A 15,834-nucleotide genomic window follows, 5' to 3' on the forward strand; every position below is an offset into this window, starting at 1 on the left:
GAAAGCCCTCGTGAAGAGGACTCCGGGAGCTCTCGTGGATGGGATCTCTGGAGGAATTAAACGAGGGTTGCATAATCTCCATTCATAAAAACAGAATTGATTTATGCAAAACCACTCATGAATATGCATGACAGTCGACCACTCAAGTGCATGGTTCTCCAAAAGGAGGGGGATCACCCTGCACCCGACTCCTTACATCACCTCTGCAGACCTGGGCTCTTCCTCACTTGCATTCCCGGTGTCCTGAGGACCCGTGTCCGCTGGGACCCAGAGAACACCCACTCTGGTGAGTTGCTCAAACCCACCTGTCTTTGTTCTGTGTTCCGGGGCACGGACACATTTGCTGTCTTTTAAAAAGCGCCTGCGGTTATATCCGAGCAGGTGGCACCCAGGAACTAGACTGCACCGCTCCCTGCCCTCCTGTGCCCGGCGCGTTGCTGGGCTGCGGGGAAGGGTCTGAGTGGCCAGCCTAGTCTGCAAACAGATCAGCATCTGTGCTTCCTCTGGGACAGAAATGATTTCAATGTTCTTTTGAACGTGGGGAGAGATTTGCAAGGAGCCAGCACACATGCAGAAGGGTGCTCCGTTCCACGCCTTATCGGGAAACAAACCGAACTAGAACGAGATGCCGTTCCACGACCTCTCAAAGCGCCGAGATGTAAGTAAGACCGACAGTAGCCGAGGTGCCCGGGAAACACTGCTGGTGAAAGAATAAGTTAACGAAAGCACCGTGGGCAGCAGCAGGTGTTACATTCTGACGCTGCCGATTCGCATCCCCAAGAAACGTGGAAATTCCGCTCTGGGTCCGTGCCACAGCGACACGGACGCATGGATGCTCCAAACGACGTGTGCAGGCAGAGTTGCAGACCATTTGTCCTCGCCTCTGCCAACAACCCATTTCTACCACCAGCAGAAGTCATTCACCAAGTACCGTATTGTCATACAGTGAAATACGGTACACGATGGGGCTGGATGAACTCAGACTGCCTACGCGGACAGATCCCAGAACTACTGTTGGCTACACAGCCGCCTGTTCATGTAAAATTCCAAAAGGGCCCGGCCGGTGTGGCTCAGTGCTTGAGCGTCGACCCTGCACCAAGAGGTCGCTGGTTTAATTCCTGGTCAGGGCACATGCCCTTGTTGTGGGCTCAATCCACACTGGGGGGCGTGCAGGAGGCGGCCCATCGATGTTCTCTCTCATCAATGTTTCTATGCCTCCCTCTCTCTCTAAAATCAATAAAGAAAGAAATTTTTAATTCAAAAAGGCAATATGTAATTATAAATCCACGTGTCCAGATCAGTGGACAGGAGGGTGGCGAGAGTAGTGACCTAAGGGACACCCAGCGGTGGGCCTCCTGAGTGGTGACAGCGGTCTCTCTGGGCCTGGCTCAGCGGTGTTTTATTGCCCCTGGACGGGTTCTGCAATCTTCTCTACGGATTATACTCTGTGGTAAGGACAGTGTGTGCACGGACACCTTACACCGCGGTGAACCATCCCAGACCTCTTGATTATTTATATGTCCATGCAAGCCCTTGATTCGAATGTGCTGTTGAGGTGGCATTGAGTATCTATCGATAATAAATCTCAGGACAGACTTCCCCTGGTTCTTTAGAGTAAATCAGAGTTTCGCTGTCATTCACAACCCATTCTATAAATCTCAACAGCGAAGTCCCCCAGGGCTGGGTCCATACTCCCTCAAAACCACCTGTCAGACAGCAGAGCGGGGCCCGGCCAGGATGGCTCGGTGGCTGAGCATCGACCCTGCACCAAGAGGTCGCCAGTTCGATTCCCGGTCAGGGCACAGGCCCAGGTTGTGGGTCCGATCCCCAGTGGGGGGCATGCAGGAGGCGGCCCCTCGATGTTCTCTCTCACTGATGTCTGTATCTCTCCATTTGACTCTATATCTCTGTACAAGTATATCTGCTTTGAGTTTCTCTCTCAGCTCCAGAAATCAGGAACTCGGTTGTGATGGAACCCACACCCCACCCTCCAACGTTCTCCCCTCCCCCCTCAGCTCAGCCTGGGCCACGTGAAGGTGCGATTTTATTCAAAGAGACCAAAAAGACCAGGTCCTGCGGAATGTAAGTAGGGGTGAGAGGAGAGAAAAGTCTGGATTCTGAAAGAGTATCATTTCCGATGAGACACATAATAGACGTCCAGCCTTGATGATGAAGGAAAATGAAGCTAAAGGGTTGGGTGATCCGCCTCCCTGTAGATTTCAAAAATAAACATAATAGGGGCTGCCTGTGGTTCAACCAGGCGACTTCCCAAAGTCCATTTGTGTGAGATGGGAATTATTTTTAAAAGCAAAGACAAAGCTTTCTGCTCCGTGTGAGACCAGTTGGGGGTTCGGTGACTCTCACTGAGGAACAGCAAGGCTCTGCCGGAGACCCTGTTCCAGTATTAGGCCCATCGCAACATGGTTCCGTGCTGTTTCCGAAATGAGAAAGACAACGCCAGACTAATTTTCAACTTTCTTTTACTTAAGACATTCCGAAAAAAATACTCCTTTGCCTACTTCATTTGGTGTCTTCTTTTCTGAGGTACAGAAGGTTAGATGCCACCCAGCACGGTCATTTACAATTAGATGGGGGCCCACTTCACACACTTCGGTTGTCCCAGACTTCCCAACGTCGAAATGCACATTTAAGTGTTATTTTTAAACCTCTTCTCCTGGGTCTTAATTTCTTTTTCAGATGAAAATGCACTTGATCACCCAACCTCGAGCTCACGTTTTACCGCTTTTGCGTTGCTTGCGTGTTGAAAACGTGTTAAGATGTTCTGCCGTGATCAGAGCCCATGAGGCTTTGAAAATTTATTTCTAAATGTGAGAGATTTTTTTTTTCCTTTTCTTCTTGAGAAGACCCTGGACAAGAGACCGCAATGAGAAGACACTTCACCTTCAAGTACGAGACACGTCGGAGAGCGTGAGTCGAAGAAGCGTCTATCAGGACTTTTACCTGGAGAACTTTTCTCGTATGGGTGGCAATGGATTCCCTCTGTCTACACGGAGCTAAAGGTAATATGTCAACCTCATTTTCAGACGGAGAGATGAGAAATTCTGCGCCTGTCGTAGGTTGGCTGACTTTGGACGGGGAGCGAGGTTGCACCGCCTGACTTGCTTCGTCCGTACATCACGGTTTCTAACGGCGGACGGAGATGGAGCACCGCGGGGTAGCCCAGTGCGTTCCTCGGGTGGACCGTTCCCACGACAGCAAACGCCCACGTGTTTGTAGCCCGTTAGGACGAGTTCCTGTTGCACTGGGCTTTGCTCCGCCTACGGTCACCCTTGTGCTGGGAGAGAGCATGCTGCCACCTTCTCTGACAAGCGTGAGAAGTTCCCCCAAACACTTGCGCCGTGGTTTTAATAGTACCAGTGACGTCGTTGACATATCAGACCGATACAATTTAAGGGGAAAGTTTGTGATTTTCAAACTACAACTTACCAAGAAGTGCACATTTCTTAACGTCATTCAGAATATGTCCACGAAAGGGCTCGAGGCAGGAACGGGGTGCTTCCCGGTGGGCTGGGGGAGGGACACATGATGGTCGATCGGAGGTTCCCCCTCAATACCGCTCCCGCGGCACAAGTGGACACACTGCGCGCAAGTATTAAATCCTGAGTATTAAAAAGTCCTGTTCACGGGTAACTTTTATCCCAAATGCTTCTCTCCTTGCTAGAGTTGTATATTATGAGAACCTACCCCCCAAAGAATATACAGCTCGGTGAAATCGTAGGTTTATTTCAAGGTACCAATATTTTCCCCTTCGGGATGACATTTAAGCAGCAGTAAAAGGTGCAGTGTCCCCCACGGGAGAGTGAGTCACCGACCTGTGTGGAAGGGGGCCATGCACGTTCACCCTCCACCACCAGGCCTTGAGGGCCAGAAGAAGCCAGAAGCAGCTACAATGTAACTTCTAACAAGCAAACGGTTCCATCCTTCAAGATACCAGGGTGATGAGGGGGCTTGCTACAATGTAGCTTCTAACAAGTCAAAGGGTTCCATCCTTCAAGACACCCGGGTCATGAGGGGGCTTGTGTGTGTCGCCACCTGCTGACCTAGCTTTAGGGTTGCGGATGGGGGGGCGGGTACATTCATCCACCTGAGCCCCTGGAAGGGCAGCCCCCTGGGGGAGAGCAGGGAGGACCTGTTGTGTTCTAACAATTCAAAACAGCTTCCTAAGTCCACGGGGATGAAGGGTTTGTCTGGGTGCCCGCTGGTCCAAGCAGGTTCGATGGAGGAGTCCATCTCGTCACAGGTGGGTTTTTGTTTGTTTTTATACGTGTGGCCACATCTCAGGGTGGTTTCGTGGCGGGATGACCCCAGGTGAGGCGCAGTGCTACTGGCTGGGTCCAGGACAAACCCGTGGGTGTGTCCTAAGGACACACGTTACAAACAGAAGCTATCGGTCTTCTAGAGGTGGGACCCAGAGGTGCTCCCGTGGACAGGCGAGGATCTGAAAGCTTGCTTGCAGTCATTCGTTCCGAAGGTCAAGGTGACCCCGCACACCGGCTGCCGGCCTGCCAGCAGGGTGTGGACAGTTTCACCCTGACGGCTCGCTTTGTTCTTGCCTCTGCAAATGGATGTGAGTTGGGCTCCAGACGTAATTTTTCTGTCCATAAGTAGATGGGGTGTCTTTCAGGAGACGTTTGGTGTCTGCCTTACTTTGGGAGCCTCCAAAGCAGAGTGTGAGGCAGAGGTCCAAGCACTTCTCGACTTCCTGAGGTGCCCTCGCCGGGGATGGGGGCCCCGGGGAGAAGATGGGGTGCTGAAGAAGACGACTTTCCAGCTGTTGTCCGCTGCAGCCTGGTCCCTGGGGAGCTCTGGGCCGCAGAGCCGGGCACTGGGCACCGGCACCCTGCTGGTTTAAGGGGCTGGGCCTGGGCACGTCTACCCTCCAGCCTGTGGTGACGGTGACTGTCCCACAGATCGGCTCAGCACTTTGACAGTGTGCCAAGGGCAATGGCAGAGCGAGGCCCCGTGGCGTGTGGGCAGTGTTGACCGGGCCGGACACTGGCAGGAAGGGCATGGGCCTGTGCCTGAGTTGCTGCACTCAAGCTCCACGGGCCCGACCGGCAGCCCCAACCTCAGTGACCCTCAGGCTTCTAACCCGTGAAAGGGGGAGGTGAGCGTCTGTCTCCCAGGGTGCTCCTCAGTTCAGGGGAGCTGGTCTCTGTCGAAGCACCGAGAAGTCTGGAGAACAGGACAACTGGCACCGGCCGGGCCGTTGGGTGTAATGACCGCTGTTGACTTGAAGCCGCCTTCAACATACCCAGCCTTTTAACTTCCTGTAAATTCTCTCTTCGTTTCCCGTGTCGCGTAGTCCCTGTCTCCTTCCGTTGTCAGTCCTCCACGCAGTCGAAGGCCCTCTTCGCAAAGGTGGACTCCCAGGGGCGGAAGCCGGCCCCCGAGTCGAGGGCAGGACCATAGGCAGATATGCACGTACCATGACCACCCAGCAGTGCTCGGGAGAGAGGGGAGGTAGACACAACCCAAGTGTCCACCAACAGCTACAGCATCAACAGAATGTGGTCTCTCCATGCACCAGAGTACCACCCAGCCTCCAAAAGGAACGACACTGGGATGCAGCTATAACACGCCTGAAGCTGGAAACACCCTGCTCAGTCAAATGAGCCAGACACAGAAGGACGGATACTGGCTGATGCGCTTATGTGAGGGACCTGGGCAAGTTAACGGGACAGAGAGGACGGTTATTAATGAATAATAACACACGAATAAACTCTGTGCTTCACACACTCACTTCTGTTCTACCCTGCATACGATGTGCGTATGACCACGTGTGTGCATGTCGAAACATGCACACACATATGTTTATGCCTGTACATCTATACACACATGTGTATACATATATTCAGAAATGAGGCCAGCCCCCAAACAGTCGACATGAGGGGAACCAAGTGTGGAGCCCGGTTCATCAGGAACATGAGTCTCGGGCACATCGGACCTGCCGTGGGAACAGACCCAGGGAAGAACTCGCCTACTGCGAGAGCTAACGCCGTTCCACAAGGCGGGCTCGGACATATGCTTTATGAATAAAGTTTCAGAGCAATTTCTTTTTCAAAGTAGCCGACAGCAGGGCCCTTTCCCTGAGCGCTAGCCCTCGGGCCCGCCCAGGATGGACCCTCCTGGGGGCTGGGGCAGGACGCGCGAGGGGCAGCCCACCGCCTGGCGAGGCCCACGGTGGCAGAGAAGTCGCTTCCGGACGAGGCTGTCCCTGGAGTCCACGCGGGACGTTTCTGTCCCTGGCAACACCACATAGAAAGGACGCGAGACACTGTCTATTGTTCATGTGCTAATGTCCCCAAATGTCAGCGAGGTAATTACTTGGATGACATTTACGTGATGAGCTGCACGTGGCTCCGGTTAATACAAAGTCCGCCCTTGGCGACCGCTCCATCTCCACCCGCATCGCGCTGCGCGCCCACGTCCCCGCCTGGGGAACAGACCCCTCCCCGAGGCCCCTCTGCCTCCACCTGCTCTGCACAAGGAGAGGAGAGAGGGCAGCTCCGACGTCTATCTGACCGTTTCCAGCTGGAACTTGGGGAGCTGCTTCTAAACAGAGTCCACAGGACGGAGTAACACCCCACTGTCTTCGTTGGCGAGGTGGAGTCCATTGAACCCGGGGTCTGCATTCCCAAAATGCTCTCTGGGAAACGTTTTGCCTCCATGAATTCATATTTGCTCTCAGAGGGTAGAGGAGCAGCAAAGCTGGGTCCCCCCACCCCCAAAATGGATGTAAGAAAAATACTACGTTTTCATAATCACAAGAGTTCGTCGGTTTCCCCCCCACAAACTCACATGCAAATTGGAGCTTCGCCTTCCGACTCAGGATTGTGCCCAGCAGGTTGGTGGCCAGGCACTGGTACGTGGCCTCGTCCTGACCCGTGGGCGGGCTGCTGACCACCAGGTTGCCTCCGTCCAGCCGGTAGTGAGAACTCGCGGAGAGATCGAGGTCCGTGCCGTTTCTCCTCCACCTTCAAGGGAACAAACGTCACATGATGCTCACAGCACAGAGAGTCGGCCACTCTTTGTCACACACAACATGCATTTGTAATTCCGAGGACCGGTCACAAAGCCCAGCATGGAGACCACCCTACCAGTTCCACCAAAGGTGACTGTCCCCAAGAGCTCAGCGGTGTCAGTCCCTGGGGCCTTGGAAAGATCTACCCTGTACGAATTACAAACCTGGACCCAAACGTGTACAAAGAGGCGACAAGCGGAGAAAAACACAGCCATTCTGTCAACAACACCAGCCACCCTGTCGCTTGAGTGCCCTCCGATAGCCCACGCCACCCTGCCCGCCCGGAGCTGACACCGCGCAACGGAATGTCAGAACGATTCAGGGAGGGACACACAGACGGGTGTGTCACCCACGGCACAAGAAAGATGGCAAACGTCTCTCGATGCCAGTCTGAGGCTGCGGCAGCGGCCAGCCTGGGGGCCACAGACCGCAGCCGTCTCTGGGAGCCTCTCCCTCGGAAGAATAATCACGCCGAGAACCTCCCCGCGGCGCCCGGAAATGTCGAGCTACCCTGCTGCTCGAACACGAACGCAGCTCCGAGGCTTTATTTTAGGCAGCGGCGTCTCTTGGCTTAGTGATTCCTGAGGAGCCCTCTAGCACATGGATTGAGCAGGAGGAAGGCCTCGCCGTCTGTTTTGAGAACGGTGAGATGGCTTTGGGATTTCATTTGGACACTTGAAGAGGGATGAATGCCCAGGAATGCTCTCCAGCCTCCCCCACCCTGCACCCCGACTGAAACCAAAGTAGCCGGACGTTGCGTGTTTGATGAGAATGTTCCCAGGGCACTGGCTCAGTGTGTTCCTATAACCCGGGGAGGGAAACAGACATTTAAAGATGCTGAATTCAGACAACCGGTTGTTTGGAAAAACAAGTGTTGACTCTCCCCGTGAGGCGGAGGCTGTACGCACTTGGCCAGGATCCGTCCACCGTTCTGAGATCAGATAGAAAACGCGTCGGTGGGGAGACAGCTGTAAGAAAGAAATGGCCTTTTCAGAATTCCTCCAAATGGCTCTGGTCTTTTAGGAGCACCCTGAAACACCCGTGGAGAGAGGGGGACAGACGTCTACCACGGCAGAAACGAAATCCGGATGTAGGTCCCTAACCCTCGACCCTGTGAAAGATCAGAAGTTAACCCAGAATCACATTCATCTGAGGTTTTGGCCCAACTCGTCACTTTTAAATTATTCACCCAATGCTGTGCACCTCCATTTATTTATTTTTTAATCCTCACCTGAGGATATTTTTCTATTTATCTTCAGAGAGAGAGAGAAACATCGACGTGAGAGGGACACATCGACGGGTTGCCTCCTGCATGACCCTGACCAGGGCTGGGATGAACCACAACCGAGGTGTGTGCCCTTGGCTGGAATTGAACCCGCAACTCATTGGTCCGCGGGCCAATGCTCTACCACTGAGCCGAACCGGTCAGGGCTCAATTTCTTTTTAATATAAAGAGTTTGAAAGACAATAGTCAAAAATACCACATTTCACTTTCTGAACGTTTTGCCATTTTTTTCTTTTTGTTCTGGAGAAATGGGTGCAGCCTCTTGTTCGCAGTGTTTGGAGAAGCTAGTGGAGAGGGCTCCCCTTCAGGGAGGCTCAGGCCCGCCTGCCCTGCCCACATGGGCACACTGCCCTCACACCCCTCGCAGGGCACCGTCTTTGGGCAAAGAGAGGAGACGCCGCACACGGTTTGCCAGGTCCCTTTAATGTTGAGATCAATCACCGAAATAACCGCTGTCATTGTTACATGCTCCTAATTAAGCCCCGTAATTGTTTTTCAACACAAATTCAAAGTGCTTGGCTTTGCCGGCGCAAATGAATTTTTCACAGTGTCCCCCATAATCGCTCTAATCACTGCGGTGCGATGATTATTAAACTGTGCACACAGATCAGGGGTTCAGCGCCCGGGGTGGGCTGTGTCCTAATTAATATGTTGAAATTGATGGAGAAGTAATATTAATGAATTCAAGTGGTTGTCACGCACGCGTTGCTGGTCGGCCCGCACACCCAGGCACGTTGCCCATGGTGCCGATGAGGAAATGTGCTACACATGATTATTTTAAGCATCTAATTAATGTCCCACTGATTCCAGGAAACTTACTGGTAGGAATTAAAATCCTGACCTTTTTCCGGAAACACCCTTTACTATGGCGAAGTGAAGCTCCAAGTCAGGGACATTATGGCTGGGGCCAGTCTGTCTGTCTGCCCTTCAGTGTGCAAGTGTGTGTGCGCATGTATGTGAGTGTATGTGTGTGAACGTGTGTGAGTATGTGTCATTATGTACGTGTGTGAGAGTGGTGTGTGCATGGGTGTGTATGTCGTGTGTCTGTGAGTGTGGTGTGTGGTGTGAGCATGGTGTATGTGTGGGGTGAGTGTGGGGTGTGTGGGGTGAGTGTGGGGTGAGTGTGGGGTGAGTGTGGGGCGAGTGTGGGGTGAGTGTGGGGTGTGTGTGGGGTGAGCGTGGGGTGTGTGTGGGGTGAGTGTGGGGTGTGTGGGGTGAGTGTGGGGTGAGTGTGGGGCGAGTGTGGGGTGAGTGTGGGGTGAGTGTGGGGAGTGTGGGGTGAGTGTGGGGGGTGTGTGGGGTGAGTGTAGGGTGTGTGTGGGGTGAGTGTGGGGTGTGTGGGGTGAGTGTGGGGTGAGTGTGGGGTGAGTGTGGGGTGAGTGTGGGGAGTGTGGGGTGAGTGTGCGGTGTGTGTGGGGTGAGTGTGGGGAGTGTGTGCGGTGTGTGTGGGGTGAGTGTGGGGAGAGTGTGGGGAGTGTGGGGTGAGTGTGGGGTGAGTGTGGGGTGAGTGTGGGGTGAGTGTGGGGTGAGTGTGGGGAGTGTGGGGTGAGTGTGGGGTGAGTGTGGGGTGTATGGGGGGTGAGTGTGGGGTATGTGGGGTGAGTGTGGGGTGTGTGTGGGGTGAGTGTGGGGTGTGTGGGGTGAGTGTGGGGTGTTTGGGGGGTGAGTGTGGGGTGTGAGGGTGTGTGTGGGGTGAGTGTGGGGTGTGTGTGGGGTGTGTGTGGGGTGAGTGTGGGGTGAGTGTGTGGTGAGTGTGTGGTGAGTGTGGGGTGTGTGGGGTGAGTGTGGGGTGTGTGGGGTGAGTGTGGGGTGAGTGTGGGGAGTGTGTGGGGTGAGTGTGGGGTGAGTGTGGGGAGTGTGGGGTGAGTGTGGGGGGTGTGTGGGGTGAGTGTAGGGTGTGTGTGGGGTGAGTGTGGGGTGTGTGGGGTGAGTGTGGGGTGAGTGTGGGGTGAGTGTGGGGAGTGTGGGGTGAGTGTGCGGTGTGTGTGGGGTGAGTGTGGGGAGTGTGTGCGGTGTGTGTGGGGTGAGTGTGGGGAGAGTGTGGGGAGTGTGGGGTGAGTGTGGGGTGAGTGTGGGGTGAGTGTGGGGTGAGTGTGGTGAGTGTGCGGTGAGTGTGGGGTGAGTGTGGGGTGAGTGTGGGGTGAGTGTGGGGAGTGTGGGGTGAGTGTGGGGTGAGTGTGGGGTGTTTGGGGGGTGAGTGTGGGGTATGTGGGGTGAGTGTGGGGTGTGTGTGGGGTGAGTGTGGGGTGTGTGGGGTGAGTGTGGGGTGTTTGGGGGGTGAGTGTGGGGTGTGAGGGTGTGTGTGGGGTGTGTGTGGGGTGTGTGTGGGGTGAGTGTGGGGTGTGTGGGGTGTGAGTGTGGGGTTTGTGGGGTGAGTGTTGGGTGAGTGTTGGGTGTGTGTGGGGTGTTTGGGGGGTGAGTTTGGGGTGTGTGTGGGGTGTGTGTGGGATGAGTTGGGGGTGAGTAGGGGGTGAGTGTGGGTGAGTGTGGGTGGTGAGTGTGGGGTGAGTGTGGGGTGTTTGGGGGGTGAGTGTGGGGTATGTGGGGTGAGTGTGGGGTGTTTGGGGGGTGAGTGTGGGGTGTGTGGGGTGAGTGTGGGGTGAGTGTGGGGTGTGTGTGGGGTGAGTGTGGGGTGAGTGTGGGGTGTGTGTGGGGTGAGTGTGGGGTGAGTGTGGGGTGTGTGTGGGGTGAGTGTGGGGTGTGTGGGGTGTGTGGGGTGAGTGTGGGGTGTGTGGGGTGAGTGTGGGGTGAGTGTGGGGTGTGTGTGGGATGAGTGTGGGGTGAGTGTGGGGTGTTTGGGGGGTGAGTGTGGGGTGTGTGGGGTGAGTGTGGGGTGTTTGGGGGGTGAGTGTGGGGTGTGTGGGGTGAGTGTGGGGTGTTTGGAAGGTGAGTGTGGGGTGTGTGGGGTGAGTGTGGGGTGATTGTGGTGTGTGTGTGGGGTGAGTGTGGGGTGTGTGGGATGTGAGGGGTGTGTGTGGGGTGAGTGTGGGGTGTGTGGGGTGTGAGTGTGGGGTTTGTGGGGTGAGTGTTGGGTGAGTGTGGGGTGAGTGTGGGGTGTTTGGGGGGTGAGTTTGGGGTGTGTGTGGGGTGTGTGTGGGGTGAGTTGGGGGTGAGTAGGGGGTGAGTGTGGGTGAGTGTGGGTGGTGAGTGTGGGGTGAGTGTGGGGTGTTTGGGGGGTGAGTGTGGGGTGTGTGGGGTGAGTGTGGGGTGTTTGGGGGGTGAGTGTGGGGTGTGTGGGGTGAGTGTGGGGTGAGTGTGGGGTGTGTGTGGGGTGAGTGTGGGGTGAGTGTGGGGTGTGTGTGGGGTGTGTGTGGGGTGAGTGTGGGGTGAGTGTGTGGTGAGTGTGTGGTGAGTGTGGGGTGTGTGGGGTGAGTGTGGGGTGAGTGTGGGGTGTGTGTGGGGTGAGTTTGGGGTGAGTGTGGGGTGTTTGGGGGGTGAGTGTGGGGTGTGTGGGGTGTGTGTGGGGTGAGTGTGGGGTGTTTGGGGGGTGAGTGTGGGGTGTGTGGGGTGAGTGTGGGGTGTTTGGGGGGTGAGTGTGGGGTGTGTGGGGTGAGTGTGGGGTGATTGTGGTGTGTGTGTGGGGTGAGTGTGGGGTGTGTGGGGTGTGAGTGTGGGGTTTGTGGGGTGAGTGTTGGGTGAGTGTGGGGTGAGTGTGGGGTGTTTGGGGGGGTGAGTTTGGGGTGAGTGTGGGGTGAGTGTGGGTGAGTGTGGGGTGTGTGGGTGGTGAGTGTGGGGTGAGTTTGGGTAGGTGTGGGGTGAGTGTGGGGGTGAGGACGAGAGGACGTGCCTGAGCCCAAGAGAGCCCACGGGAGCTCAGAGCCCACAGGAGCCCACGGAAGCCCACGGGAGCCCACAGGTGCCCAGAGCCCAGCCAGCCTCAGGAGAGTCTCTGTGACCCCGGCGAGCCCCCCGGCTGACCAGGCGGAGAGCGGACACGCACAAATCCTCCGCGGTGTTCAGGGTCCCTTTCGGGAGGAGCGTGTGGCCCAGGCGTCCGCTGGGGTCCCTTCGTTTTTCTGAGCCAAACGTGTGCTCTGCCTGGAACTAAGCCGCGGGTGGGTGGTGGCCGGGACTTTCTGGGGCGAGCTCTCTGCCTAGGGCTGTCTTTGGGGAACCTGTGTTCCTTCCCTTTGCGAGGCCCCCGCTGGACTTGAGTTCTCCTGTCCGACCCCCTAAAGAAACCGGGAGATCACGTCCACGGGGACACGTCTGCCTGAACCTGGGGGACACCTGTCTCCTAGCTTCCCCGGATCCTGGTTCCAAGGAGGTTTAACGCCCCAGAAGTGACATAGACCAGCGGCTTTTAAACTATTTCTAAAGTTCTGCTTTAAATGTTGCTAATTTTCCCCTTGAGTTTCAATTTGCTGAAGGACAGTTACTAAGAAATACAAACACACACACACACCTTAGAATCAAGGACACCCCTCCCCGGATGGGTCAGGACGCTCCTGCCAGCAGAGGGGACAGAGGGGACAGCTGTCCCACGGTCACAGGGCGGGGTGACGGGGGGTCTAGAACCCTTACTCGTCTTCACTCCAAGTCGAGACCTCTGCTACACGGCGTCACACGGCACCACGGAACCTCAACTCTTAGAATCAGAGTCACAAAAACGTTCCGCAGTATCACACACTCAACCCAAGGCGAGCATGGCTATTAGCTTTTTGCTATAAAGGTGAATCTAGAAAGGGTCATAGCAAAACTGTAAGCACAGAGCACGGCCGGTGTGGCTCAGGGGTTGAGCGTCAACCCTGCACCAAGAGGTCACCAGTTCGATTCCCGGTCAGGGCACATGCCCAGGTTGTGGGCCCATCCCCAGTGGGGGGCCTGCAGGAGGCGGCCAGTCGATGTTCTCTCTCATGGATGTTTCTCTCTCTCTCCCTCTCTCTCCAAAAAAAAGGAAGGAAGGAAGGAAGGAAGGAAGGAAGGAAGGAAGGAAGGAAGGAAGGAAGGAAGGAAGGAAACTATAAGGCCCATTTTGCTGCTAATGCGTATTCCCAGAGACATCCTCTGCCTTTCCTTTATTGTCAAGGACACTGGGTCTGGGTCTGGCAGGTAAGCATTAAAAACTCAGTGTTTCCCTCACCGTTTTCAAAGCCTCCTGCCTGTTAGGACTTTACGCTGCATCATACTGGAGATGGGATTATCGGGGGGCGGGGTTGGAACTGCATTTACCTGTCTTTAGCCTCCTAATTTACAAGTATCTTAGACACAAAAGCCCTTTAACGATACTGGAATTGGTAGTCTCTTCATTCTGTGTATTTCTTTATAGATAAATCTAACTTGCACATTATCTTGAAAATGACTGTTTTATATTTTTCTGCCTATTAGACACCGACGGCTATTATTTTATAAGTACATGATTCATCGATTGACTGCTCCCGTTCCTTATCTTGCAGGGATTCATCCATGATGTTCCTGCTTTCTTTTTTTTCATCCTCATCCGAGGCCATTTTTTTTTTTTTTTTTTTTGCATTTATCTTCAGATAGAGTGGGAGGGGAAGAGAGAGAGAGAAACATCAATGTGAGAGAAACACATTGACTGGCTGCAACCCACGCAACCCCAACTGGGGCTGGAGACAAACTGCAACTAAGTACGTGCCCTTGGTGGGATTCGAACCCAGGACTCGCTGGTCCGCAGGCCGACGCTCTAACTGCTGAGCCAAACCGGCCAGAGCTATGATGGTCCTTCTTTAACAAACTACCAACCCTTACGGGCCATCATGTTAGTTCCCCCAAAGAAAACCACAATTTTAAGTATTAGGTGATGTAAAAAATGGGTTAGATTTTTATATATTTAACCACATGTTAAATTAAGACAGACAGCTCATTATTTAAGAAAAAACAACAAATCATTTGTTAAGTGAATGATTCTTCCCCGAACGGCTGGGCTCCACTGGTTCGGGGTGTGAAGATAGACAAGCCTTTGACATGTATGAGAATCCATGACAACACGTGGTTTTCAGCTATTTGTTGTTTAAAAAAAAAAGACGCCGAAATCAGTGTGACAGAACGCAGGGACAGCCGTCGTTAGCGTTGTGCAGTTAGTCATTTAGCTCACTGATCTAGATCATTTTAAGATCAAAGCAGTGATACACATACATATGGTATATTTAATGCCACATAAAAAGTATGCAAAAACAGCCTAGTTGGCCAAAATGGGCTGAACGTGTTACTTTGTGTGTGTGTGTCGATTCAACGTCCCCGCTAAAAACCGAAGATTTTTGAAAAATGCTTTTAAAGCCCCAAGTTACAAGAGTCATGTGAATATTTTTCTGTATTCAGTTTGCACATGCAAGTCTTACCAACAAAACAGCATTGTTCACACAAGCGTGATCTCTGCATGTACACGTCTCGGAGCCTGAGAATCCCATCCAGGGTGGACCGAACGCTGCCTTTGCTCCAGCCCTGCGGGAGCAGGACCGCACCTGACCCGCCCTCCCAGCTCCGCGGGGCCCAGGGGCCCAGGGACTTGCCCAGGGTCGGACTATGGCTCAGAAGGGACGGACTGCCTCAGATATTTTCTAAAGCCGGTGCTTCTGGGGTGATGGGAACGGCCAGCGGGGTCACAGAAATGTATCAGGTCCCATGAAGGGCCCATGCGACTCATTGCTTTTAGGGGAGCATTTTCGATCATCCATTGCCAGTGCTGTGGGGGCAGGGAGCACCCCGTCGGCCGGCACTGTGGTCTTTAAGTTTGGGGAACAAACAAAGGTTTTCCTTTCCTTCCTGTCTTTTCCCCTCATCTTTCTCTTATTTCCTTCCTTCCTTCCTTCCTTCCTTCCTTCCTTCCTTCCTTCCTTCCTTCCTCCCTCCCTCCCTCCCCCCCTCCCTCCCTCCCTTTCCACTCTCACCTGGACAGGACCCCACCGGGCACCAGGGTCAGGACTACCTGAGCTGAGCAAACGGTCTGTAAACAGGTTCTGACGGAGGCTGCCTGGGGTCCGTAACCTCGGGAACCAACACGTGTCCGGTGGGGGCGGCGGGCACACAGCCCAACACCTGGGTCAAAATCACTGAGCCCACAAAGCATGCTGGGGCGCCTCCAGCACTGTTTTGTGGGTGTGCCTGACCTCGAGGACAGAGAGACCGGGGCGGACTCGGGCGGTTTACCTGTAGCGTGGGGGCGGGTGGCCGTCCCCAGCACAGCGCAGGGCGACTGCAGGCCACGCGGAGTCCAGAGGGAAGGTGACGTCCTGAGGCTCCTGCGTGAAGACAGGACGGCGGAAGGGTCCGTCACCTGAGAAAGGAAGAAGAGTCCCAGGTGAGACAGCACCTGCTCCCCGGGCCAGGCCGGGCCACGTCATGTTGGCACCTCACAGTCTCAGACACACACAGTGCGCTGCAAAAACGGCACAAGAGATGTTTTGAACCATTTTCGTTACTTTGCAAACGGATGCTCGCCACCCCACATAAACCAGCTCTCGCCCGTACAGGAGCAATTCTTGGGCGTAAGTACAGTCAGTTGGTTTTTCAAATCAGGACATTGGCATCGATTCAGTACCAG

The 15,834-nt window shown here is 54.5% G+C and overlaps 1 protein-coding gene across 1 annotated transcript in view; it reads right to left on the reverse strand.

The window, feature by feature from the left end:
- LOC118632988 (contactin-6-like) overlaps nt 1–15,834 on the reverse strand; it is a 149,322-nt gene that overhangs the window by 104,414 nt on the left and 29,074 nt on the right. Inside the window, 2 exon segments of the mRNA XM_036266329.1 lie at nt 6,823–6,998; nt 15,441–15,567. Of these exon segments, the coding sequence (XP_036122222.1) occupies nt 6,823–6,998; nt 15,441–15,567 (303 nt within the window).

This window comes from Molossus molossus, unplaced genomic scaffold (assembly GCF_014108415.1).
Source record: "Molossus molossus isolate mMolMol1 unplaced genomic scaffold, mMolMol1.p scaffold_m16_p_18, whole genome shotgun sequence".
Lineage (NCBI taxonomy): Eukaryota > Metazoa > Chordata > Mammalia > Chiroptera > Molossidae > Molossus > Molossus molossus.